This window comes from Rhineura floridana, chromosome 22 (assembly GCF_030035675.1).
Source record: "Rhineura floridana isolate rRhiFlo1 chromosome 22, rRhiFlo1.hap2, whole genome shotgun sequence".
NCBI lineage: Eukaryota > Metazoa > Chordata > Lepidosauria > Squamata > Rhineuridae > Rhineura > Rhineura floridana.
In genome coordinates, this window is record NC_084501.1 from 12,264,733 (window position 1) to 12,281,492 (window position 16,760).

The 16,760-nt window shown below is 48.5% G+C and overlaps 1 protein-coding gene and 1 non-coding gene across 4 annotated transcripts in view; both read left to right on the forward strand.

The window, feature by feature from the left end:
- Positions 1 to 855: 855 nt before the first annotated feature.
- On the forward strand, positions 856 to 959 carry LOC133375260 (U6 spliceosomal RNA). Its single transcript, XR_009760116.1, has one exon. It is a non-coding gene; the product is annotated as a U6 spliceosomal RNA (small nuclear RNA).
- Positions 960 to 2,789: 1,830 nt separating this feature from the next.
- The window catches only part of PI4KB (phosphatidylinositol 4-kinase beta), a 50,758-nt gene continuing 36,787 nt past the window's right edge, over positions 2,790 to 16,760 (forward strand). Inside the window, exons 1-3 of one of the 3 annotated variants that reach the window (XM_061605587.1) lie at positions 2,790 to 3,165; positions 5,451 to 5,573; positions 13,801 to 14,762. In XM_061605587.1, coding sequence (XP_061461571.1) covers positions 13,830 to 14,762 — 933 coding nt within the window. In that variant the 5' untranslated portion in view covers positions 2,790 to 3,165; positions 5,451 to 5,573; positions 13,801 to 13,829. The remainder of the gene's footprint in view (positions 3,166 to 5,450; positions 5,574 to 13,800; positions 14,763 to 16,760) is intronic. The other 2 variants (XM_061605585.1, XM_061605586.1) reach the window with 2 other exon arrangements.

Here is a 16,760-nt window from a genome sequence, read left to right on the forward strand (position 1 = left end):
GCCTCTGGTGGGAGCGAATCCCAGAGTTTAACTGCGCTCTGCATGAAGAAATCCTTTCTTTCCGTTAGCTACAGTAGTACTGGCATGTTCAGAAGTGCAGGGTCCCTTCATGCCAGGCACAGCCGCACACCCCTTTTTTGCTACTGGGTTGCGAATTAAATCCTTGTTAATGCCTTCTTCCATAACAACAGATATCTCTAGGAGCCAATAAGCATGAAAAGGGAGAGTGTTAGCTGCTGTTGAGAAGAGTCTTCTCCATGGCTGACTCACCTCCTTTCACTCTGGTTGGCTCCAATCAGCAGCAAAGGACAAGGAAGCATGTTAGAAGACTCTTCTCAGTGGTGAACACACTCCCCTTTCATACTGATTTTCTCATAAGATGCTGAAGACATTGGGACTCTGCTCCCCAAAAAGTAAAGGGTCTAAGACCCCCCCCGAGACCCTGAATGACTACACCCCTGGTTAGCTACAGAAAGGAAAGTGATGATAGATGCAATTTTTGCCTGTTCACATCTAGCCTGCCTTATGCTTATATTGTAATGTAATGTTAGGTGTCCACCAGAAGATGGCGTGCATGTCCCACTTCAGCATCTACTACCTTGACCCAATTAGAATTCCTCTAATGGCTTAAAAGACTATTTTTTTAAAAAAGTATTAAATGCAGAAAGCTTAAAGGGCTGGCTTTTTTTGTTTTCTGTATGTGGAGAGCTAGGAGGAGGTTAACTCTTGCTGTGTTTTCTTGCAGAGCTGAGATGCCCCAGGAAAGCTTGCATGGATATCGAGGGTGACCTGGGGCTGGGATTTTTACCGCCACTGAAGTGGGATTTGGGACCTGAATGTAAGGGGACACACACAGCAGTCCTTCCCTGCTCCAGCAACTACTGTTGCAATGATAGAGAAGATTAGCATGGCCCCTGCGCAAGGATGACATGCACATTTCCAAAGTGTTCCATATTTTTACACCCTATTTTCTGTAATGTTGTTTAGGTTGTTTTTAACTGTTTTCAATGATATGTTTTAAAATTGTCGCCACCTGCCCTGGGACCTTTGGCTGAAGGGTGGATAATTAACAACAACAATTAAAGACAGACCACACCAGCACATGGAGGCTCCATTTTTTCTGCCATGGTTAGCAACTGTTGATAGGCGCATCCTCCATAAGAACTTCAGAAACCCTTGGCTAGATCAGACCCAACCTGTTGGTCTGTCTGAGTATCCTATTCTGGACAGATGTATCCAGGGTCAATTTGGGGGGGGTGCTCAAATTTGAACCTCAAGCTCAAAGGAGGTCTCACATTGAGACACTTGTTAATTTTTTGGCATTTGGGAAGTTTTGCAACTTGTTTTTATGTGCATTGGGCCAAAATGCGATACTGTCTCCACTTAGAGCTGCAAATTTGAGGCAAGTAAGATGCAATTTGGTAAAATACCTATTCTCCCCCTTTCAATAATTAGTACATTAGCAGAGAAAAAGGCTAGGAAAACATGTTAAATAAAATGTAAAAATATTCAAATTATGTCTCTCTTTTGGGGATGCCTTATTTTGTTTCTTTTTAAATGTTTATTATGGCTAATAATCTTTATTAAAAATATTGATTTTTACTTTATATTATGATTTCTTGGACTTCTGAAGGAGCCCAGAAGGCCATATGAAGTCACCAAGAATTACAAAACAAATCTAAAGAGGCTGGTTACTACTATCCTTTTCTTTGAAGGGGTTCCCACTTCATGCCAGTAGGCTGCAACGGTAACACTTCCTTGCAAGTCAATTTGTCTTTCTGATAGGCTGAAGGTTGCGACTGAAGGTCTTTCGTTTAGGCAACTCAGAAGGAAGCCCCACTTGGGTTGGGAACATAAGGAAGCTGCCTTAGACCAAGTCAGGGCTGTCGAGCCATATCGCTCAGATTCCGAAGGGGAAGTGCCACCACACGAAAGGCCTGTAGCCATCAGGGTTCCTTCCGAGCTGGCCACAGAACTGAACTCTGCTCGGCCCCTACGCTGCTGTTTCAGGTCTGGGTGCGGTTTACGGAGGAGACCAGCAGGCAGGTTATGGGTAATTACAGGTCGGTGAGAAAGACAGCCCGACAGAGGAGAATGTAGGCAAGAGGTAAGCCTCCACGTCCCTCCGCCAACACCTTTGCCCTGGGCTGTTGCTGTCTTGCCTTTCCACCTGAGTCAGGTGCCGGGATGCGATTGTGAAATTGTGAACCCGAGGAGCTCATCGTGTCAGCCCCTCCCCAGAGCCACAGCCCCTGAGTAGCCGCGCACGGGATCGGTGTCCCCCAACCCCCCCCATTGCACGGCAGCAAACCCAGCTCCGCTTGCGCATTTATTATTTATTTCATTTCATTTATAAACCGCCCATAGCTAATAGCTCTCTGGGCGGTGTACAACAGAGTTAAAATACAATGTTACAATAAAATCAATAACAAGTATCAGCAAAATTTAAGCTAAAACATTAAACATAAACATTAAAATGCCTGGGAGCATAGCCAGGTCTTAACCTGGCGCCTAAAGGAAAATACTGTAGGCGCCAGGCGGATCTCTTCAGGTAGGCTGTTCCACAATTCGGGGGCCACTACAGAAAAGGCCCTAGATCTAGTAACAGTCCTCTGGACATCTAGATGGGTTGGTACCCGGAGGAGGGCCTTAGATACTGAACGAAGCGCACGGGTAGGTTCATAGCGGGAGAGGTGTTCCACAACAGCGACAGCCACGCGAGTGCAGCGGGATCGCGCCGCCGGCGCCGACATAACCACGCATGCGCGCCTACCCCGCTTGTCCCTCCCTCCTTTCCCCCCCTCCGAGCAGGCACTTGAGTAGCCACCTTACGGCCCTTTCCCCCATTGCCACCAATGGGTCCTGAGAGGGGTCCTTCGCCTACTCAGCGAGGGGGCGGGGACTAAGTGTCAAGGATAATACATATAAAAAAATAAAATCCCCTCATTCTGTATGCGAGGGGGTGAAAAGCAAGTTTGATTTCAAGTGGCTTCGGAGCGTTGTTAGTTCGGTGCGAGGGGAAGGACCCTCCGGCAGCGCTTCAGGCAGCCCCGGAGCTGGGCCCGGCGACGGCGGCGGTTGGAGGGGAGAGTCCGCGGCGGGGCGCCTGGCTGGCTCGGTCCGCCCACCCCTGCCCTCGGCTCTCTCCCAGGGGCACGGCTGGAGGTGAGGAGCCAGGCAGGCACTGGGGGGTCCTCCCGCACCTCCCCCTCCACAAAGACCCCCCCAAGAACTTTCCCCTCCCCCTCTTTTTGCCCCAGTGGCTCATGGGAGGCTTCTGCTCTCCCCCCCACATCGCTTCACCTCCTCTCCCATTACTGCCCCCACAAAGAATTGCCCCCCAAGAACTGCCCCCCTCCGTTCCTCCTCCTTTTGTCCCAGTGGCTCATGGGAGAGTTCTAATCCTCCTCACTTCCCTTAGTTTCCCTCCTTCATTTCTGCCCCCCAAGAACTGCCCCCTCCTGTTTTGCCCCAGTGGCTCATGGGACATTCTTCTCTCTCTCTCTCTCTCTCTCCCCCCCTCTTGCAACGCTCACTTCCTTGTTCCCCCTCCCCCCACTTTCTTTCCCCCTCCAAGAACCGCCCCCCTTTTCTTCCCTCACCTCCTGGGATTTCTTTTTGGGGGGGAGGCCCCAGGTCTTCCTTCCCTTCTTTTCCCTCCTTATCCAACCATCCATATAACCCCCCACGCCCCATTGACTCCTCCTGGGAGTTCTTGACCCCCCCTCCCTGACCCCCTCCTCATCCAGCCATCAGTGCCCCAGCTTCTCCTCCCCCCAAACAAATAAGAGTTCTCCCTCCCCGTTTTGCTGCTGACTCCTGGGAGTTCCTTTGTCCCCAAATCTCTTCTTCACCCCCCAACCAAGAACAGCCCCATTGACTCCTTGGAGTTATTTCCCGAGGGCCCCCTGCTAACTTCCCTAAGTGGCCCCCACTATCCTTGTCTCCCCCTGTTCTGCCCCACAAACTCTGGGAAACTTCTGCCTCTCTCAACCACGTGAAAGCCCCATTCCCCCCCAAATTCCTTTCCTTAGTGCCCTTTAATTTTCTGTGCCCCCTCAAAGCCCCCTTCCCTCTTGCCCCATCGGCTTCTGGGAGCCTTTGGCTTCCCCCCATTTCTTTCTCTTGCCCCCCTCACTACTCCAGCCCCCCCTTTGCCCCACTGACTCATGGGAGTAGACCCACTGAAATGAGTGGGCCTCAGTTAGCCACACCTTCATTTTAGTGGGTCTACTCTGAGTTACATGAGCATTGAATACGGCTAATTGTTCAGATGTAAGTCTCCGCTGCTCTCACTTGTTTTGAAGAGAGAAGGGAGCCTTTGGTTTTTGGCACACAACATTGAAGAGAGAGAAGTCCCTAAATCTGAATAAAACAAGTACTTAATTATGTTTAATTAATTAAGAGCCAGGTCCCGTACAGCAAAGATGTCAATTAGCCGATTGCCTCGGCCGAGTAAGATCTGCCTTCAGTCTGGCAGACAAGGGACCCTCCTCCCACGCACTTCCCCAAGCCATTAACTCAGTATACAGATATGTCAGCAGCCAGGCCTGTAAGTGATTTTGTAGGCTGTGAACTTTTCATGGGCACATTTACGCAACTATTGCGTACCACAACTCCCAAAAACTTCTTCCACTATTTAAATATATATATTTAAATGGGATTTTTCAGAGTCTATTTCACTCATTTTCTTGAATTGCCAAGGAACGAGTTTGACTTTTAAAAAGCTCTTTTAATTATAATCTTGCTTCCTTGTAGAGTCTGGAAAGATGCAGTTTGGCCTGTGGTGGGGTGGGGAGAGTCAAAGTAAGTTGGCTAATAGTGCTCCCCTCCCCGCGTTTCCAAGCCCCTGCTGGTTTTGCACCTTGTCTGTGCTGATTCAGAGACATCTGATCCACTTAACACTCTGTCTTGTATCGTCCTTGCCTCTCTCCTCCTCCTCTCCTGGTGAAACGGGTGCAGAGAGTGAGCTGATGTTCCAACTTCAAATGGAGAATTGCCTCGTAAACATACCCACCAAATTTACAGTCTCTTGACATCCAGAGGCAGTATGGCATCACACACTGTGTCTTATTTCTCTGCCCACCCTTCCCTGTCCCCCGTGAGAACAGGGTTTGAACTTGATCCATAGGATAGTGTTCTGGATGTGTGTACTGCCTTCCATTCTGATATTTTTAATCTTCAATGCAGAATGGCGCAGGGTGAAAAACTAGCTTTTCCTTCTTAAAACAAAAACTGGAATGGGTTTTTGAACGTGAAACAGCAAATGACGTCCCGCCAAATTTGTACAAGCTGACCATCATCCCAATATTTCAGCGTCCGAGGGGCATGGTGTGTTAACAAGCTGACAAAATTCTGAGTTAAGCTGAAAAAGGCTGAGCTTCACTCGGCCAAAAGTGAGAGATTCTGCCTTTTTTTCCTGTTATGCATCTCGCTTCTCTTCCTTCCAGCTGTGAAGGTTCATCGCAAAGAATCCCTTTGAGTCTCCATCTTCAGAGATGGCTGACTCGGCTGGTGTTGCAGGCGAGCATCTGAGCACGGGCAAACTTCCCCCTTGGAGGAGAACGAGAGAGGTAAGTGATGGACCGCCTTGTACTTATCATGACCAGCTGGAAATGGGGACATTTCAGGGGCAGGAGACTCCCACTCGAGGTGGTCTTTTCAGCTGAGCTGACGGAAAGAGAGTCTGGCTTCCCATCTGGCCCCTGGGGCTGCTGCCCGGAGCGGGTACTGCCAGCTACCGGTTCAGGGCAGAGGAGATGCAATGGTGCTGCTCTTTCAGGAGAGCTGGTGGAATCCCATGAGTCACCCTGCCTCGTGGTTTTGCTGTGTTCTGTGATGGCGTTTTCACAGCTGTCTTGCTTTTTGCTTGCTTCTTAAGTTGTTTCCGGAGAGGTTAGCCGTGCTGGTCTTGACAAAAGTGTCCTGTGGCACCCTAAAGGCTAACAAATTTATAGTGGCGTAAACATTCCTCAGGGGCATGTGTTGTTATGCTGACTTTATAGCGACGTTATTTATTTATTTATTACATTTATATACCGCCCCATAGCCGAAGCTCTCTAGGCGGTTTACAGCAATTAAAAGCAAATATACAAATTTTAAAACACACCAAAAAAAATTAAAAACACAAGGCCAGGTTAGTGGTGCAGCAGAGGCCCCCAACCTTTGGAAGGCCCAGGGAAGGGGTGCCGAGAAACTGTTGTGGGCGCCACAAAATACCGATTTCACAGAAGGAAAATGGGAAATGCGCAGAATGTCTCTCCCCCCATAAAAATGCAGAGAAAACATCTACACTCTCCTCAAAAAGACAAAGAATGTCAGGACACCTTGACAAATTGAATCATTAAAAAAAACACTTTCAGCAGAAGGCTATGGTAGGTACCAAGGGAGATTATCTCTGTGTGCCACATTGGAGACCCCAGCAGCAGAGCCAGTGGTTATGAGGGAGGGAAGAAGACCATGTCATTTCTCTTTGTTCCGCTCTGCGTTTCACTTTCCTTTGACCACACTGGTTACAATTCTTCCCCCAACCGTGTGTAACTCGGGAGAAGACTTCATGCGTCGACTGTCATCTGCAAGAGCTTATGCCGCAATAAATGAGTTGGCCTTTGCAGCGCCACAACCCTCTTTGTTTGCTTAACTGTATTAGGATAGTAGTGATTTTGTTTTTTTATGGAGTCTGTTTAAGTACCTAGAGGACTCTGCATACCGGCTTTCCCCAACCTGGTGCCCTCCAGATGCTGTTGGACTAGAACTCCCATCATCTCTCCCACCATGACCATTGGCTGCTGGGGCTGCGGGGAGTTGGAGTCCAGCAAGGTATGGAGGGCCACAGATGCTCTCCACCATTGCTGTAAGGCAGGCCGGTATTCTTCTCTGCCTAGTACAGGCAGGTGAGCGGGGAGGCTGTTGGGTGCGACAGAATGGCGTGGGACGCTGAAGTGCTTTTCCAGCCTCTGAGGGCATGTGAGCATGTGCCTCTGATATTCCAGCCAGCGAGCATTCTGGGAGAGATGGCTGTTGTCGCTGCTTCAGAAGCCAACCCCAACCTGCTGTCATCACTCCTGCGTGACTCACTGGCCTGGTTCAGACTTTTTGTGTGTGTGTGTGTGTGTGTGTGCATTAACAAAAAAGGAAAGCAAAAGCCCTGTTTACTCATCCCTGCCAAGGCAACCATGCACTGTCTGGAGTTCAGCTGCCTCCTCCTCCTCGTAGTCGCAACTGCGAGGGCTCAGCTTCCCTGGAATCACTCCCTTTTTGGGCAAAGGCTTAATCTCCATCTGCACTCTGTGTTTACAACACCAATACCACTTTAAACAGTCAGGGCGTCTCCCAATAAAACCCTGGGAACTGTAGTTTGTTGCAGGTGCTGACCCAGAGCGCCTTGGCAAAGAGGGACTGGTTGTCAAACAGGCTGGGGACTGGAGCTCCGTGAGGGGAACGGTGTGTGTGTGTGTCTCCTAACAGCTTTCAGCACCAAACAACAAGCTACGAATCCCAGGATTCTTTGGAGGAAGCCGAGACTGTTTAAAGTGGCATGATAGTGCTTTAAATGCATAGTGCAGATGGGACCCTGCACAGTCCATTTCTCCTTCTTTTGCATGTGTCTTGAGCCCAGTCTTGCATGTGTCTTGAGCTGGCCAGGACACAAGTGCTTATGAGCTCAACTGAAGGCAAGAAGAGCTCTGCTAGATCAGACCAAGCACGTGCCTCCAGGATGCCCACAAGCAGGGTTTGGAAAGGCCACAGCCCTCCTCCTGCAGCACCTGGTATCCAAGGGTAGATCCTGTGTACATGGAGGCTCCATTTCAAACTATCCGGGCTAATAATAACATCAGCCTATCCCTGATGGATCAGACGATGTGGGTTCCTCTAGCCCAGGGCCCTGCTTCCCACTTCTGGTTGGCCAGATGCCTTCAAGCAAGCCCCCTGAGTAGGGTGGGAAGGCAAAAGGAGAGCCAGAGTGGTGTAGTGGTTTGAGTGTCGGACTGGGACCTGGGAGACCAGGGTTCAAATCCCAGCTTGGCCACAAGGCTCACTGGGTGACAGGCCAGTGGCTGTCTCTCAAACTAACTTACCTCACAGGGTTCTTGGGAGGGTAAAATTGAGAGGGGGAAAACCATGTTTGCGCATCCCCTTGAGCTCCGTGGAGGAAAGGCAGGATATAAAGGTAAAATAAAAGTAACGCCCATCCCTGTTGTCTGCCTCTCCGTCTGGTATTTCAAAGGTAGACTGCTCTGAAGATGGAGGCTGCATGGAGCATTGTGACTAGTAGCCTCTCTAGAATTAAAGTTAGGTTTCTGGGCATAGTTCAAGGCGTTGGCTTTGACCATTTAAAAGCAGGAGCCAGGGAACCTGTGGCTCTCTGGATATTGGGGTGGCACTCCCCTCTCCCATCGGCTCCAAGAGCCAGCATGGCCGGAGGTGAGGAATGATGGTGGGAGTTGGAGTCCAACACCTGAAGAGCCGCCCTGGGCTCCTTCTGGGAGAACGGGTGGGATGTAAGTTTAATAACGGATAGAAGAGCCACAGGTTTTCCACCCCCACCCTGTTAAAGCCTCAAAACACCCCAAAGGCACCACCTTCTCCCTCTCTATGTTTAAAGCCATGGATAGATACCCTACTTTGTGCCCCTGGTGACAGCTGTTTGGAGCAGGGCCTTCTCTGCAACACCTCCTCTCTCTCTCTCTCTCTCTCTCTCATATTCCTGGATGAAGGAAGAGATGGCAGCATCAGCCAACGGGGAGTGATATAAGAGATTATTAACTCATGCAGACTGGAGGGAGCAATGAGGTCTCTCATGACAGATGAAGGAGATGGGCATCTTGAACAATGAGGACTAGAAACCTGAGATCGATGCAAAGTGTAGGCAGCTCTGTGTGTGTGTGTGTGTTTTTGAGCCGGAGGAGTTGACATCTGGCCACAGTAGGCCAGTCATCTATAGCTTGGGCCAGAATCTGTGACTGTCAGGATGCCCAAGTTTCGGGCTGACTGGAAAGGGACGTTTAATTTGCTTGTAAGATTTCTCTTGGTCAGCCTACGTGGAAAAGCCTAATCCCATCTGGTGAGTTTCATACTTGAAAGACGATGGTTTTTCAGCAAGTGCCCCATTTTAATTTGCATTGGCTTCATAGTTGTGAGTGTAGTCATGTTCCTCACCTCCTCCACCCCCACCACCAATCCTGGTCATGGCTAGCCCTCGCTTTTCTGCTGTTGTGTTCACAACTTCAGGCCTCGCCTTCCTTCCAATCTTTAAAACAATTTCTTGACGAGGAATTAAAGAAGATTGGGGGGAGGGTGCTTATATGTACATATTTTAAGTGCTGCGCACACAGCTTAACAAGAGTAGCATGTTTAGTCCTTGGAAGGCGTGTGTGTGGAGAATGGGTGTACAGTGAACGCTGCAAAATGCTGAGCCTTGGGGAAAAGTAACACTGCTTAATAGCAACCAGATGTCTGCAACTTATCCGGCGCTGCATGCATTGGGTCACCAAGCTTTTAATGCAGTGCGTAATAAACTCGGACAACTCGCTAATCCACTACCACAAGGTGGAGCGACAGCCCCTGCCTAGGATGGCTTTTAAAAATAATAATAATGTAACAATAGTTATTTTTATTTATCCGTCTATAAGATTTCTTATCCGCCACCATTCATGGGAAGGTCCCAGGACAGGTTACAAACATATATAGTCTTTTTAAAAATACATATATACAGTATTTACATATATACAGTAAGTAAAGCGGAAGCGATCAATTCAACAAGCAATTAATGCTAATGCTGGGAAAAACGGAAGTGAGTAGAAAAAGAGGAAGGCCAAACGAGAGATGGATTGATTCCATAAAGGAATCCACAGACCCGAACTTACAAGATCTGAACAGGGTGGTTCATGACAGATGCTCTTGGAGGTCGCTGATCCATAGGGTCGCCATAAGTCGTAGTCGACTTGAAGGCACATAACAACAGCAAAAATTTTCTTAAAAGACAGAAGCCTTTTTTTATTTCAACAGGCTTGTACTGTGTACCTCCTGCTGCTGTTTTAAACTGACCTTTTTTAAAAAAACTCAACTGCTTATAGATCGCTTCGTTTCTTTAAATCTGTGCTTTGCGTTGGATTGCAGCCAGCGATGGGGGCCTCCTTTGAGTAGGACAGTTGAATACAACCATTGTGTGCTTGCTTTTGACCATAGGTTGCATTCAGTTAACCCCTACTCAGAGTAGACCCGTTGCAATGAATGGGCCTAAGTTAGTCATGTCTAATAACTTCAGTGGGTCTGCCCTCAGCAGGGCTTGCACTGAAAAAATGTGGTTAAATGTGACTGGCCGGCCTGCGTGGGACTTTTGGAGCTGCCTCGCCCACTCTGGGTGCGGAGAGCCAGTTGGCACTTGCCTTCACGCCCCTTCCTGATGTAACCTGGTTGACGAAGAGCACAAGTTGTGAGCTGGAATTCCCCTCTCGTCTTCTCCTGCTTTCTATCAAACAGGAGCCGTGAATTTGGGGAGTGACCTCAGGCAAGCATGTTTCTCTTCCTCCCCCAATCCAAAATGTGGGGATGCTGCTGCCGGCTGGCTTTGCAGGGCTGGTGTAAAGGATTCTCAAGAGACCGTATGTGTTGTGCTTGAGGAAACGGCTGCATAAATTCTCCCTGTGTGGTAGCATTGCTAGATTTTCTTTCCCATTGTCGAGAAAGGCGGTTTGCTCAAGACATGATGCGTCGTCTGTCTACATGCCAGCTGGTCAATGGCCGAAATAAATCGTGTCTATCTGCCCGACTGCAGGAGTAGGAAACCTCAGTCCTGGGGGGGCAAATGTGGCCCTCCAGACCTCTCTCTTTGGCCCTTTGGACTCTCCCCAGACCACAGCCCTGCTTTGCCCCCCCCCTTGAGTGATTTTGCCTGTCTGGTATGTGCCCTTGAAGTTGGATACATGCCTCCTCCCGGTTGCCTGGATGGAGACTCACAAGGGCTTTGGGCATGTGTCCCCACAACGCTTTTCTCCAGCCGCTTTCCTCCACCCCATGCATCATTTTATGCACTTCTATCATGTCCCCCCCGCGTCTTACTCGCCTTTCCCCCTAACCTATAAGGCCCCAAATGCTGCAACCTTTCCCCAACTCTACAATATACTTTTTCAGGTGATTAATCTGAAACCGGTACAGTAGGGGCCCGCTTTTCGGTGGCCCGCTTTGCGGCGTTCCGCTAATACATCGGCTTTCAGTTAGACAGAGTAAGGCCCAACTCATACAACGCTTGTTCCACTATTATGGCGTTTTTTGGGCGCCGGGCACCATTCGATTGAATGAGTTCTGCTTTTAGGTAGGGGTCTGGAACGTAACCCGCCGTGTGAGTGGGGCCCTACTGTATCTCTCCCCCCCTTGTAAAGCAGTGATGCAGTGTGTATGTTTGTGTGCGGAAGACAGAGAGAGAGATTTCACGGAAAGAAGGTCACCACGTCATTTGCTCCACCTCTAGGGGTTACGCCACATGGTCAGGAGATAAAACAGGGTATTCGTTCTGTCCTTAAATTGATAGGATGCCATTTAATTCCACGCCCTGTGCCCTGCGAAGCGCATACTTTGCTGGCTGTAAATCCTCCCCCTGCCTTGCACTTTGAATTGGGATCGTTACTGGTAGGGAACTGCCTAAGTGAAAGCTTCCCTTTTAGAAAGAGGGAGATTAATTCTCCTGCTGTGTGTTAATCTGAGAGATGTGAAGACCCAGGGGGGGGGAAGGAAAAATTTGGGAGGGGGAGTTTTTCCCAGAGTCTTTTTTGTTTTTGCCAAAAAAAAATGGATTATGGAATGTTTTATTTTAGCATGATGAATAAAATGTTTCATTGAATCTTGGTCCCCCCTTTTTTCTCAATTCTTTTTATGGGAATGATGCTTTATGTCTGCTTGACACTGTGGAGGACTAGCGGAGACATAAATAATTTTCTTTGTTATTAATGTTGATGGGTTCTTCTGTTTTTTTTTAAAAAAAAAATTTGCCTGCTCCTCATAAACTGGCAAAACGAAAGAGGTTCCTTACCATTCAGGATCTTGTAGATCCATTTGTTACCAAAAAAAGTAAAAATTAAAAAAGTAAATTCAATTTGTAATAATTGTTTTAATAAAATGTACTTTTAATATACCAAATGTGATAATTTTATGCCAAACCAACTTGTACATAATTTCATTTGATGTTCCTGAAGTAACAAAGTGACTTTCAATCTGTAAAAAGTGCTAATATTGCATTTTTTCCTGAAAAATTCTGTTTTTTCTGAAAAACCCCCAGGAGAAAAAATGTTTTTTTTCCCCATGGCTTCAAATTTTCAATAAATTTTACATCTCTAGTTAATCTCCAGACGGAAGCGGTAGCACAGTTCTGTTGAAGTGCCTGTGACATTTGAAGATTGCAAATTCACAAGGGAAGGGGCGACCGCCTAGCAATCAGAACGCCTGCTGTGCATTGCAGAAGGTTCAGTCCCCGGCGGCTTCTCTACCTGGTACAATCCCCGCCATGGAGTGGTTTGGGTCACCACAGGGGAAGCAGTAACAGCACATGCAGTTTATTAAACGGTGGTCTTGGGGGATAGTTTCTTACATAAGATTTGTTTTCGCGAGGAGGTGGCCATCCATAGCCACTGTCCCCGTAGTGAGCAGAGTGTCCCCAATCCTCTCCCCAGCCCTCTAACTTTTCTGAGGGTTCCCAATAGGTTGGGGAAGTTTTAGCTTAAGTGTGTGCATGTGGTCAGAGGTCACAAAGTTGGTAAATTTTTAAGAAGCTTTTGCTGTGCTGTTTCGACAGGAGGCTACAGAACTGGTGATTCAAGGCAGGGCTCAGTCTGTGCGCCACCTCTGGCCAATGAATGGATCTACAGGGAGGCCAAGAAACACTCTTTAAACCCATTGGCCATAGCAAATCTGGTGGTACTCCCAGGCCGTGTTAAAAATGCACAGGAGCTGGGTGTGTTTCTACCCCAAGAATAGGTGGCTACAGTGGGATTTGCACCCAGGCCAGCTCCCCACAGTGGCTCTCATTGAGTGTGAATCCACTTTCAGCAGTCTTGTCAAAAAAGCTACTCGCCTGGTCATTCGTGGTGAGTCAAAAGTTGTTTCTTAGTGACTGGGGGGTGGGGAGGAGCTTTATCACTCACACAAACACTTTTAGCGTACAAATGACTGGCATAAATATATATGCTGGTCGTCTAGCCTTTTTTTTCAGGCTGCTTTTTGTGTCCGATGCAGAAGAATCCTCATTCTACCAATAATCATACTTCTGGCAGTGAAATGTGAAAGAGCATTATTTTGCTCTTTCCCCCCCCCAAAGCACTGTACTGTACAGGCTAAATTTAGTAGGGTCATAGCTCTTTGCATACAAACAGCTGCAGATTCAATCCCCAGCATTTCCTCTCCAGGTAGGGCTGAGACTCTTCTGTAGCTGAGAGCCTGGGGAGTTGCTGCCAGACAGAGTAGACAGTACTGACCTTGATGGACCAAGGGTTTGACTGGTTATAAAGCAGCTCCCAACATTCCTATTTGAATCAGCCCTTCATTCAGAACCATGAGGACTGGAATCTTGGTATCGTTTTTAAGAGAAGAGCCATGGCTCTGCGGTAGAGCATCTGCCTTGCCAGCAGAAGGTCCCAGGTTCAGTCCTTGGCATCTCCAGGGAGTGCTTCCCTGTTTGAAACCCTGGAGAGCCACTGCCGGTCAGTGTAGACAGTACGGAGCTAGATGAACCAAGAGCAAAAGGCAACTTCTGAGGCTGCTTATTGAGCCTGCGTGCTCTTCTAATGTTCTTTCTGCCTTGCTTTCCAGCTTTGAATGAGCACAGACCCACCTTGGATATGAGTGACTCTGCTGTAGACGTACCACTACCAGGGGAGCCATTGGAGGAGGCGCCACCCAAAGGAAATGGAGGGACAACGGCAGCAGCCCTCGGGGTCATCACAGAGGGCGTTAGCGAGCTGGCAGTCATTGACCCCGAGGTGGCCAAGAAAGCCTGCGAGGAGGTGTTGGAGAAGGTCAAGTTGATGCAATGTATCTCGTCAGATGGCTCCATTCGGCTGAAGGGCAAGGGGGCGGGGGGCACTCGCCGGCCTGGCCTGGCCTTGCTGAACGGCAGCCCCGGGGAGTGCTGCGAGATCAGGTGCCTGGACGATCCACCCAATAAGATACAGGAGGAGGAGGAGAACATGCCCAACTCAGTGAAGAGTGCCCGGCGGCGCCAGAAGAACAACTCAGCCAAGCAGTCGTGGCTGCTGCGACTTTTTGAGTCGAAGCTCTTCGACATCTCCATGGGCATCTCGTACCTGTACAACTCAAAGGAGCCCGGGGTGCAGGCCTACATCGGTAACCGGCTCTTCTGCTTCCGCAACGAGGATGTGGACTTCTACCTGCCGCAGTTGCTGAACATGTACATCCACATGGACGAGGACGTTGGGGACGCCATCAAGCCGTACATTGTCCACCGCTGCCGGCAGAGCATCAACTTCTCCCTCCAGTGTGCCCTGCTGCTGGGCGCCTACTCCTCGGACATGCACATCTCCACCCAGCGCCACTCCCGCGGGACCAAGCTGCGGAAGCTCATCCTCTCCGACGAGCTGAAGCCAGCTCACCGGAAGAGGGAGCTGCCGTCCCTCAGCCCGGCACCTGACGTGGGGCTCTCCCCGTCCAAAAGGACTCACCAGCGGTCCAAGTCAGATGCCACCATCGGCATCCACCTCAGCAGCAACTTGAAGAGGACAGCCAGTAATCCCAAAGTGGAGAGCGATGACGAGGTAACGTGAGTGGGCTGTGTGGCGGCTGTCGGCCACTTCCTGTCCTGGCTTTACAGGATGGGGAAACTTAGATTCCGGGAGAACAGCAGGTCTTTTCGAAGTTGCCAAAAAAAACAACAGAGGAGGGCGGAGGTCCCCAAATAAAAGTAATGAAATGACAAAGTCACAGGGATGCAAACAGCAATAAAAATGGTATGCAATATAATGATTATTTAAACAACTATACGTGTCAACATATGAGAGTATGTTTGTGTAGAACACAGAACAGCAATATACAAGTTATCCAAGCTATAGCCACAGTATAAGAAACAGTGACGCTTTCCAAATAATACAGATAATAATTGTTGAGAACTCCAGGATTATATCTTGTTTCATGCTTCTTCAGAATCAGGTTTCATGTTTATAATTTTATATTTGTACCTTGTCCCTGGAGGGGGTTATGGCTAAAAATCTACACAAGGCTACGATATATTGGGGCTACCTTCCTTAAACTGACGCCATCCAGATGTCCCGAACCCCCATCAGCCCCTGCCAGCGTGTCCGTAATGTCTGCTCCAGCACAATCATGCTGGTTGGGGCTTCACGTGACTCCCAGACTGGAGGACACCAGACTTGTGGAGAGCTGTAACTATATACAAATGTGTTTGCAACAGTTGATGATGTCGTAGGTATGACATATTAGGTATGGATGATAACCAAGTCCAGGGGTGCTCAAACTGTGATCTGCAAGCTTCGTTCAGGTGGTCCGCGGTATATCTGTGGTTGAAGACAGGAGAAGGTGCATCCATCATATTCAATATTTGTACAGTAATACCTTGGTTGACAAAGAAGGTGGGTTCCTGGGCATTATTTATTTGACAGAAACTTTGGTACCAGAGGTAGAAATAACGTGGAAAAAATAGGGACAGGGTTATGGATGGTGGGGGCAGCTTCAACAGGGGCTTTAAAAAGTACCTACCTGGCACCCACCCCCTTCACCTCCTTCCCCTCCTCCTCCTCCTGAATCGTATTGGATCCTTCCCTCCCTACCCATGGGAGAAAGCAAGAGATCTCTTTAATGCAAAGCAGACACACAGGCTTGTCAGTTTATCCATAGCAAAGCAAAGTGACAGGCTGATCAGTTCCACCTTAAAGCAAAGGCCCAGGCTGGAAAGTTTATCCAGAGCAAAGTAGAGACATACTGGTCAGTTTCACTGTGAAACAAGACATAGGCTGTTCAGTTTCACTGCAAAGCAAAAGACATATGCTGGTCAGTTTCACCATAAAGCAAAAAGACATAGGCTGGTCAGTTTCACCATAAAGCAAATGGCACAGGAATGAAAGTTTATACAGAGCAGAGCAAAGCTAGTCAGTTTCATCTTTAAAAAAAGCCTTCCTTAAAAAGAGCTTCCTTATTGGAGGATTGGTTTACTGAGGTATTACCGTATTGAGTTTTAATTGCGTCTTTTATTTCTTGTATTGCATCTTATTGTGTCATCGCAATTTGAATTCCATGGAATAAAATGAAGCAACAGAAATGCAATACAAAATCAGACAGCATCTCTAGCACAGTGAATAACAATTAATAAAAATGGGCAGAAAAATCTTTCTGAGTGGTCTGCGGAGACACTCCACAGGCAAGTCGGGAGGCTTACCTTCCCTTGGTTCTTCTCTCCCCCCGCCTTGGCCTTACCCCTTGAGACTTCTTGTAGCCGGAGATCATCCGTGCAGAAAAGCTGGGTGAAATTTCAGTACTGGTGTAGTCACCAATGAATATTTCATGCACCAGAACGTTCCCCTCTCTCCGTGCGCTCGGTTTGCGTCAGGCAACGCGCTTTCTTGGGGCGTTTTTTCAGAGCAGGATGTTTTGAGAGATGTAAGGTCCCTTGAGAAAGCCCGGGGGGAGCTGAGGGGAGTGAATGGTAGGTTCTCTGGGCTTTTATGGCAAGACTAGAAAAATATGAGGTGCCTAGTTGGGGGGGTTTATCTCAGTAATTTATGACAGATGCTTAGCTATGT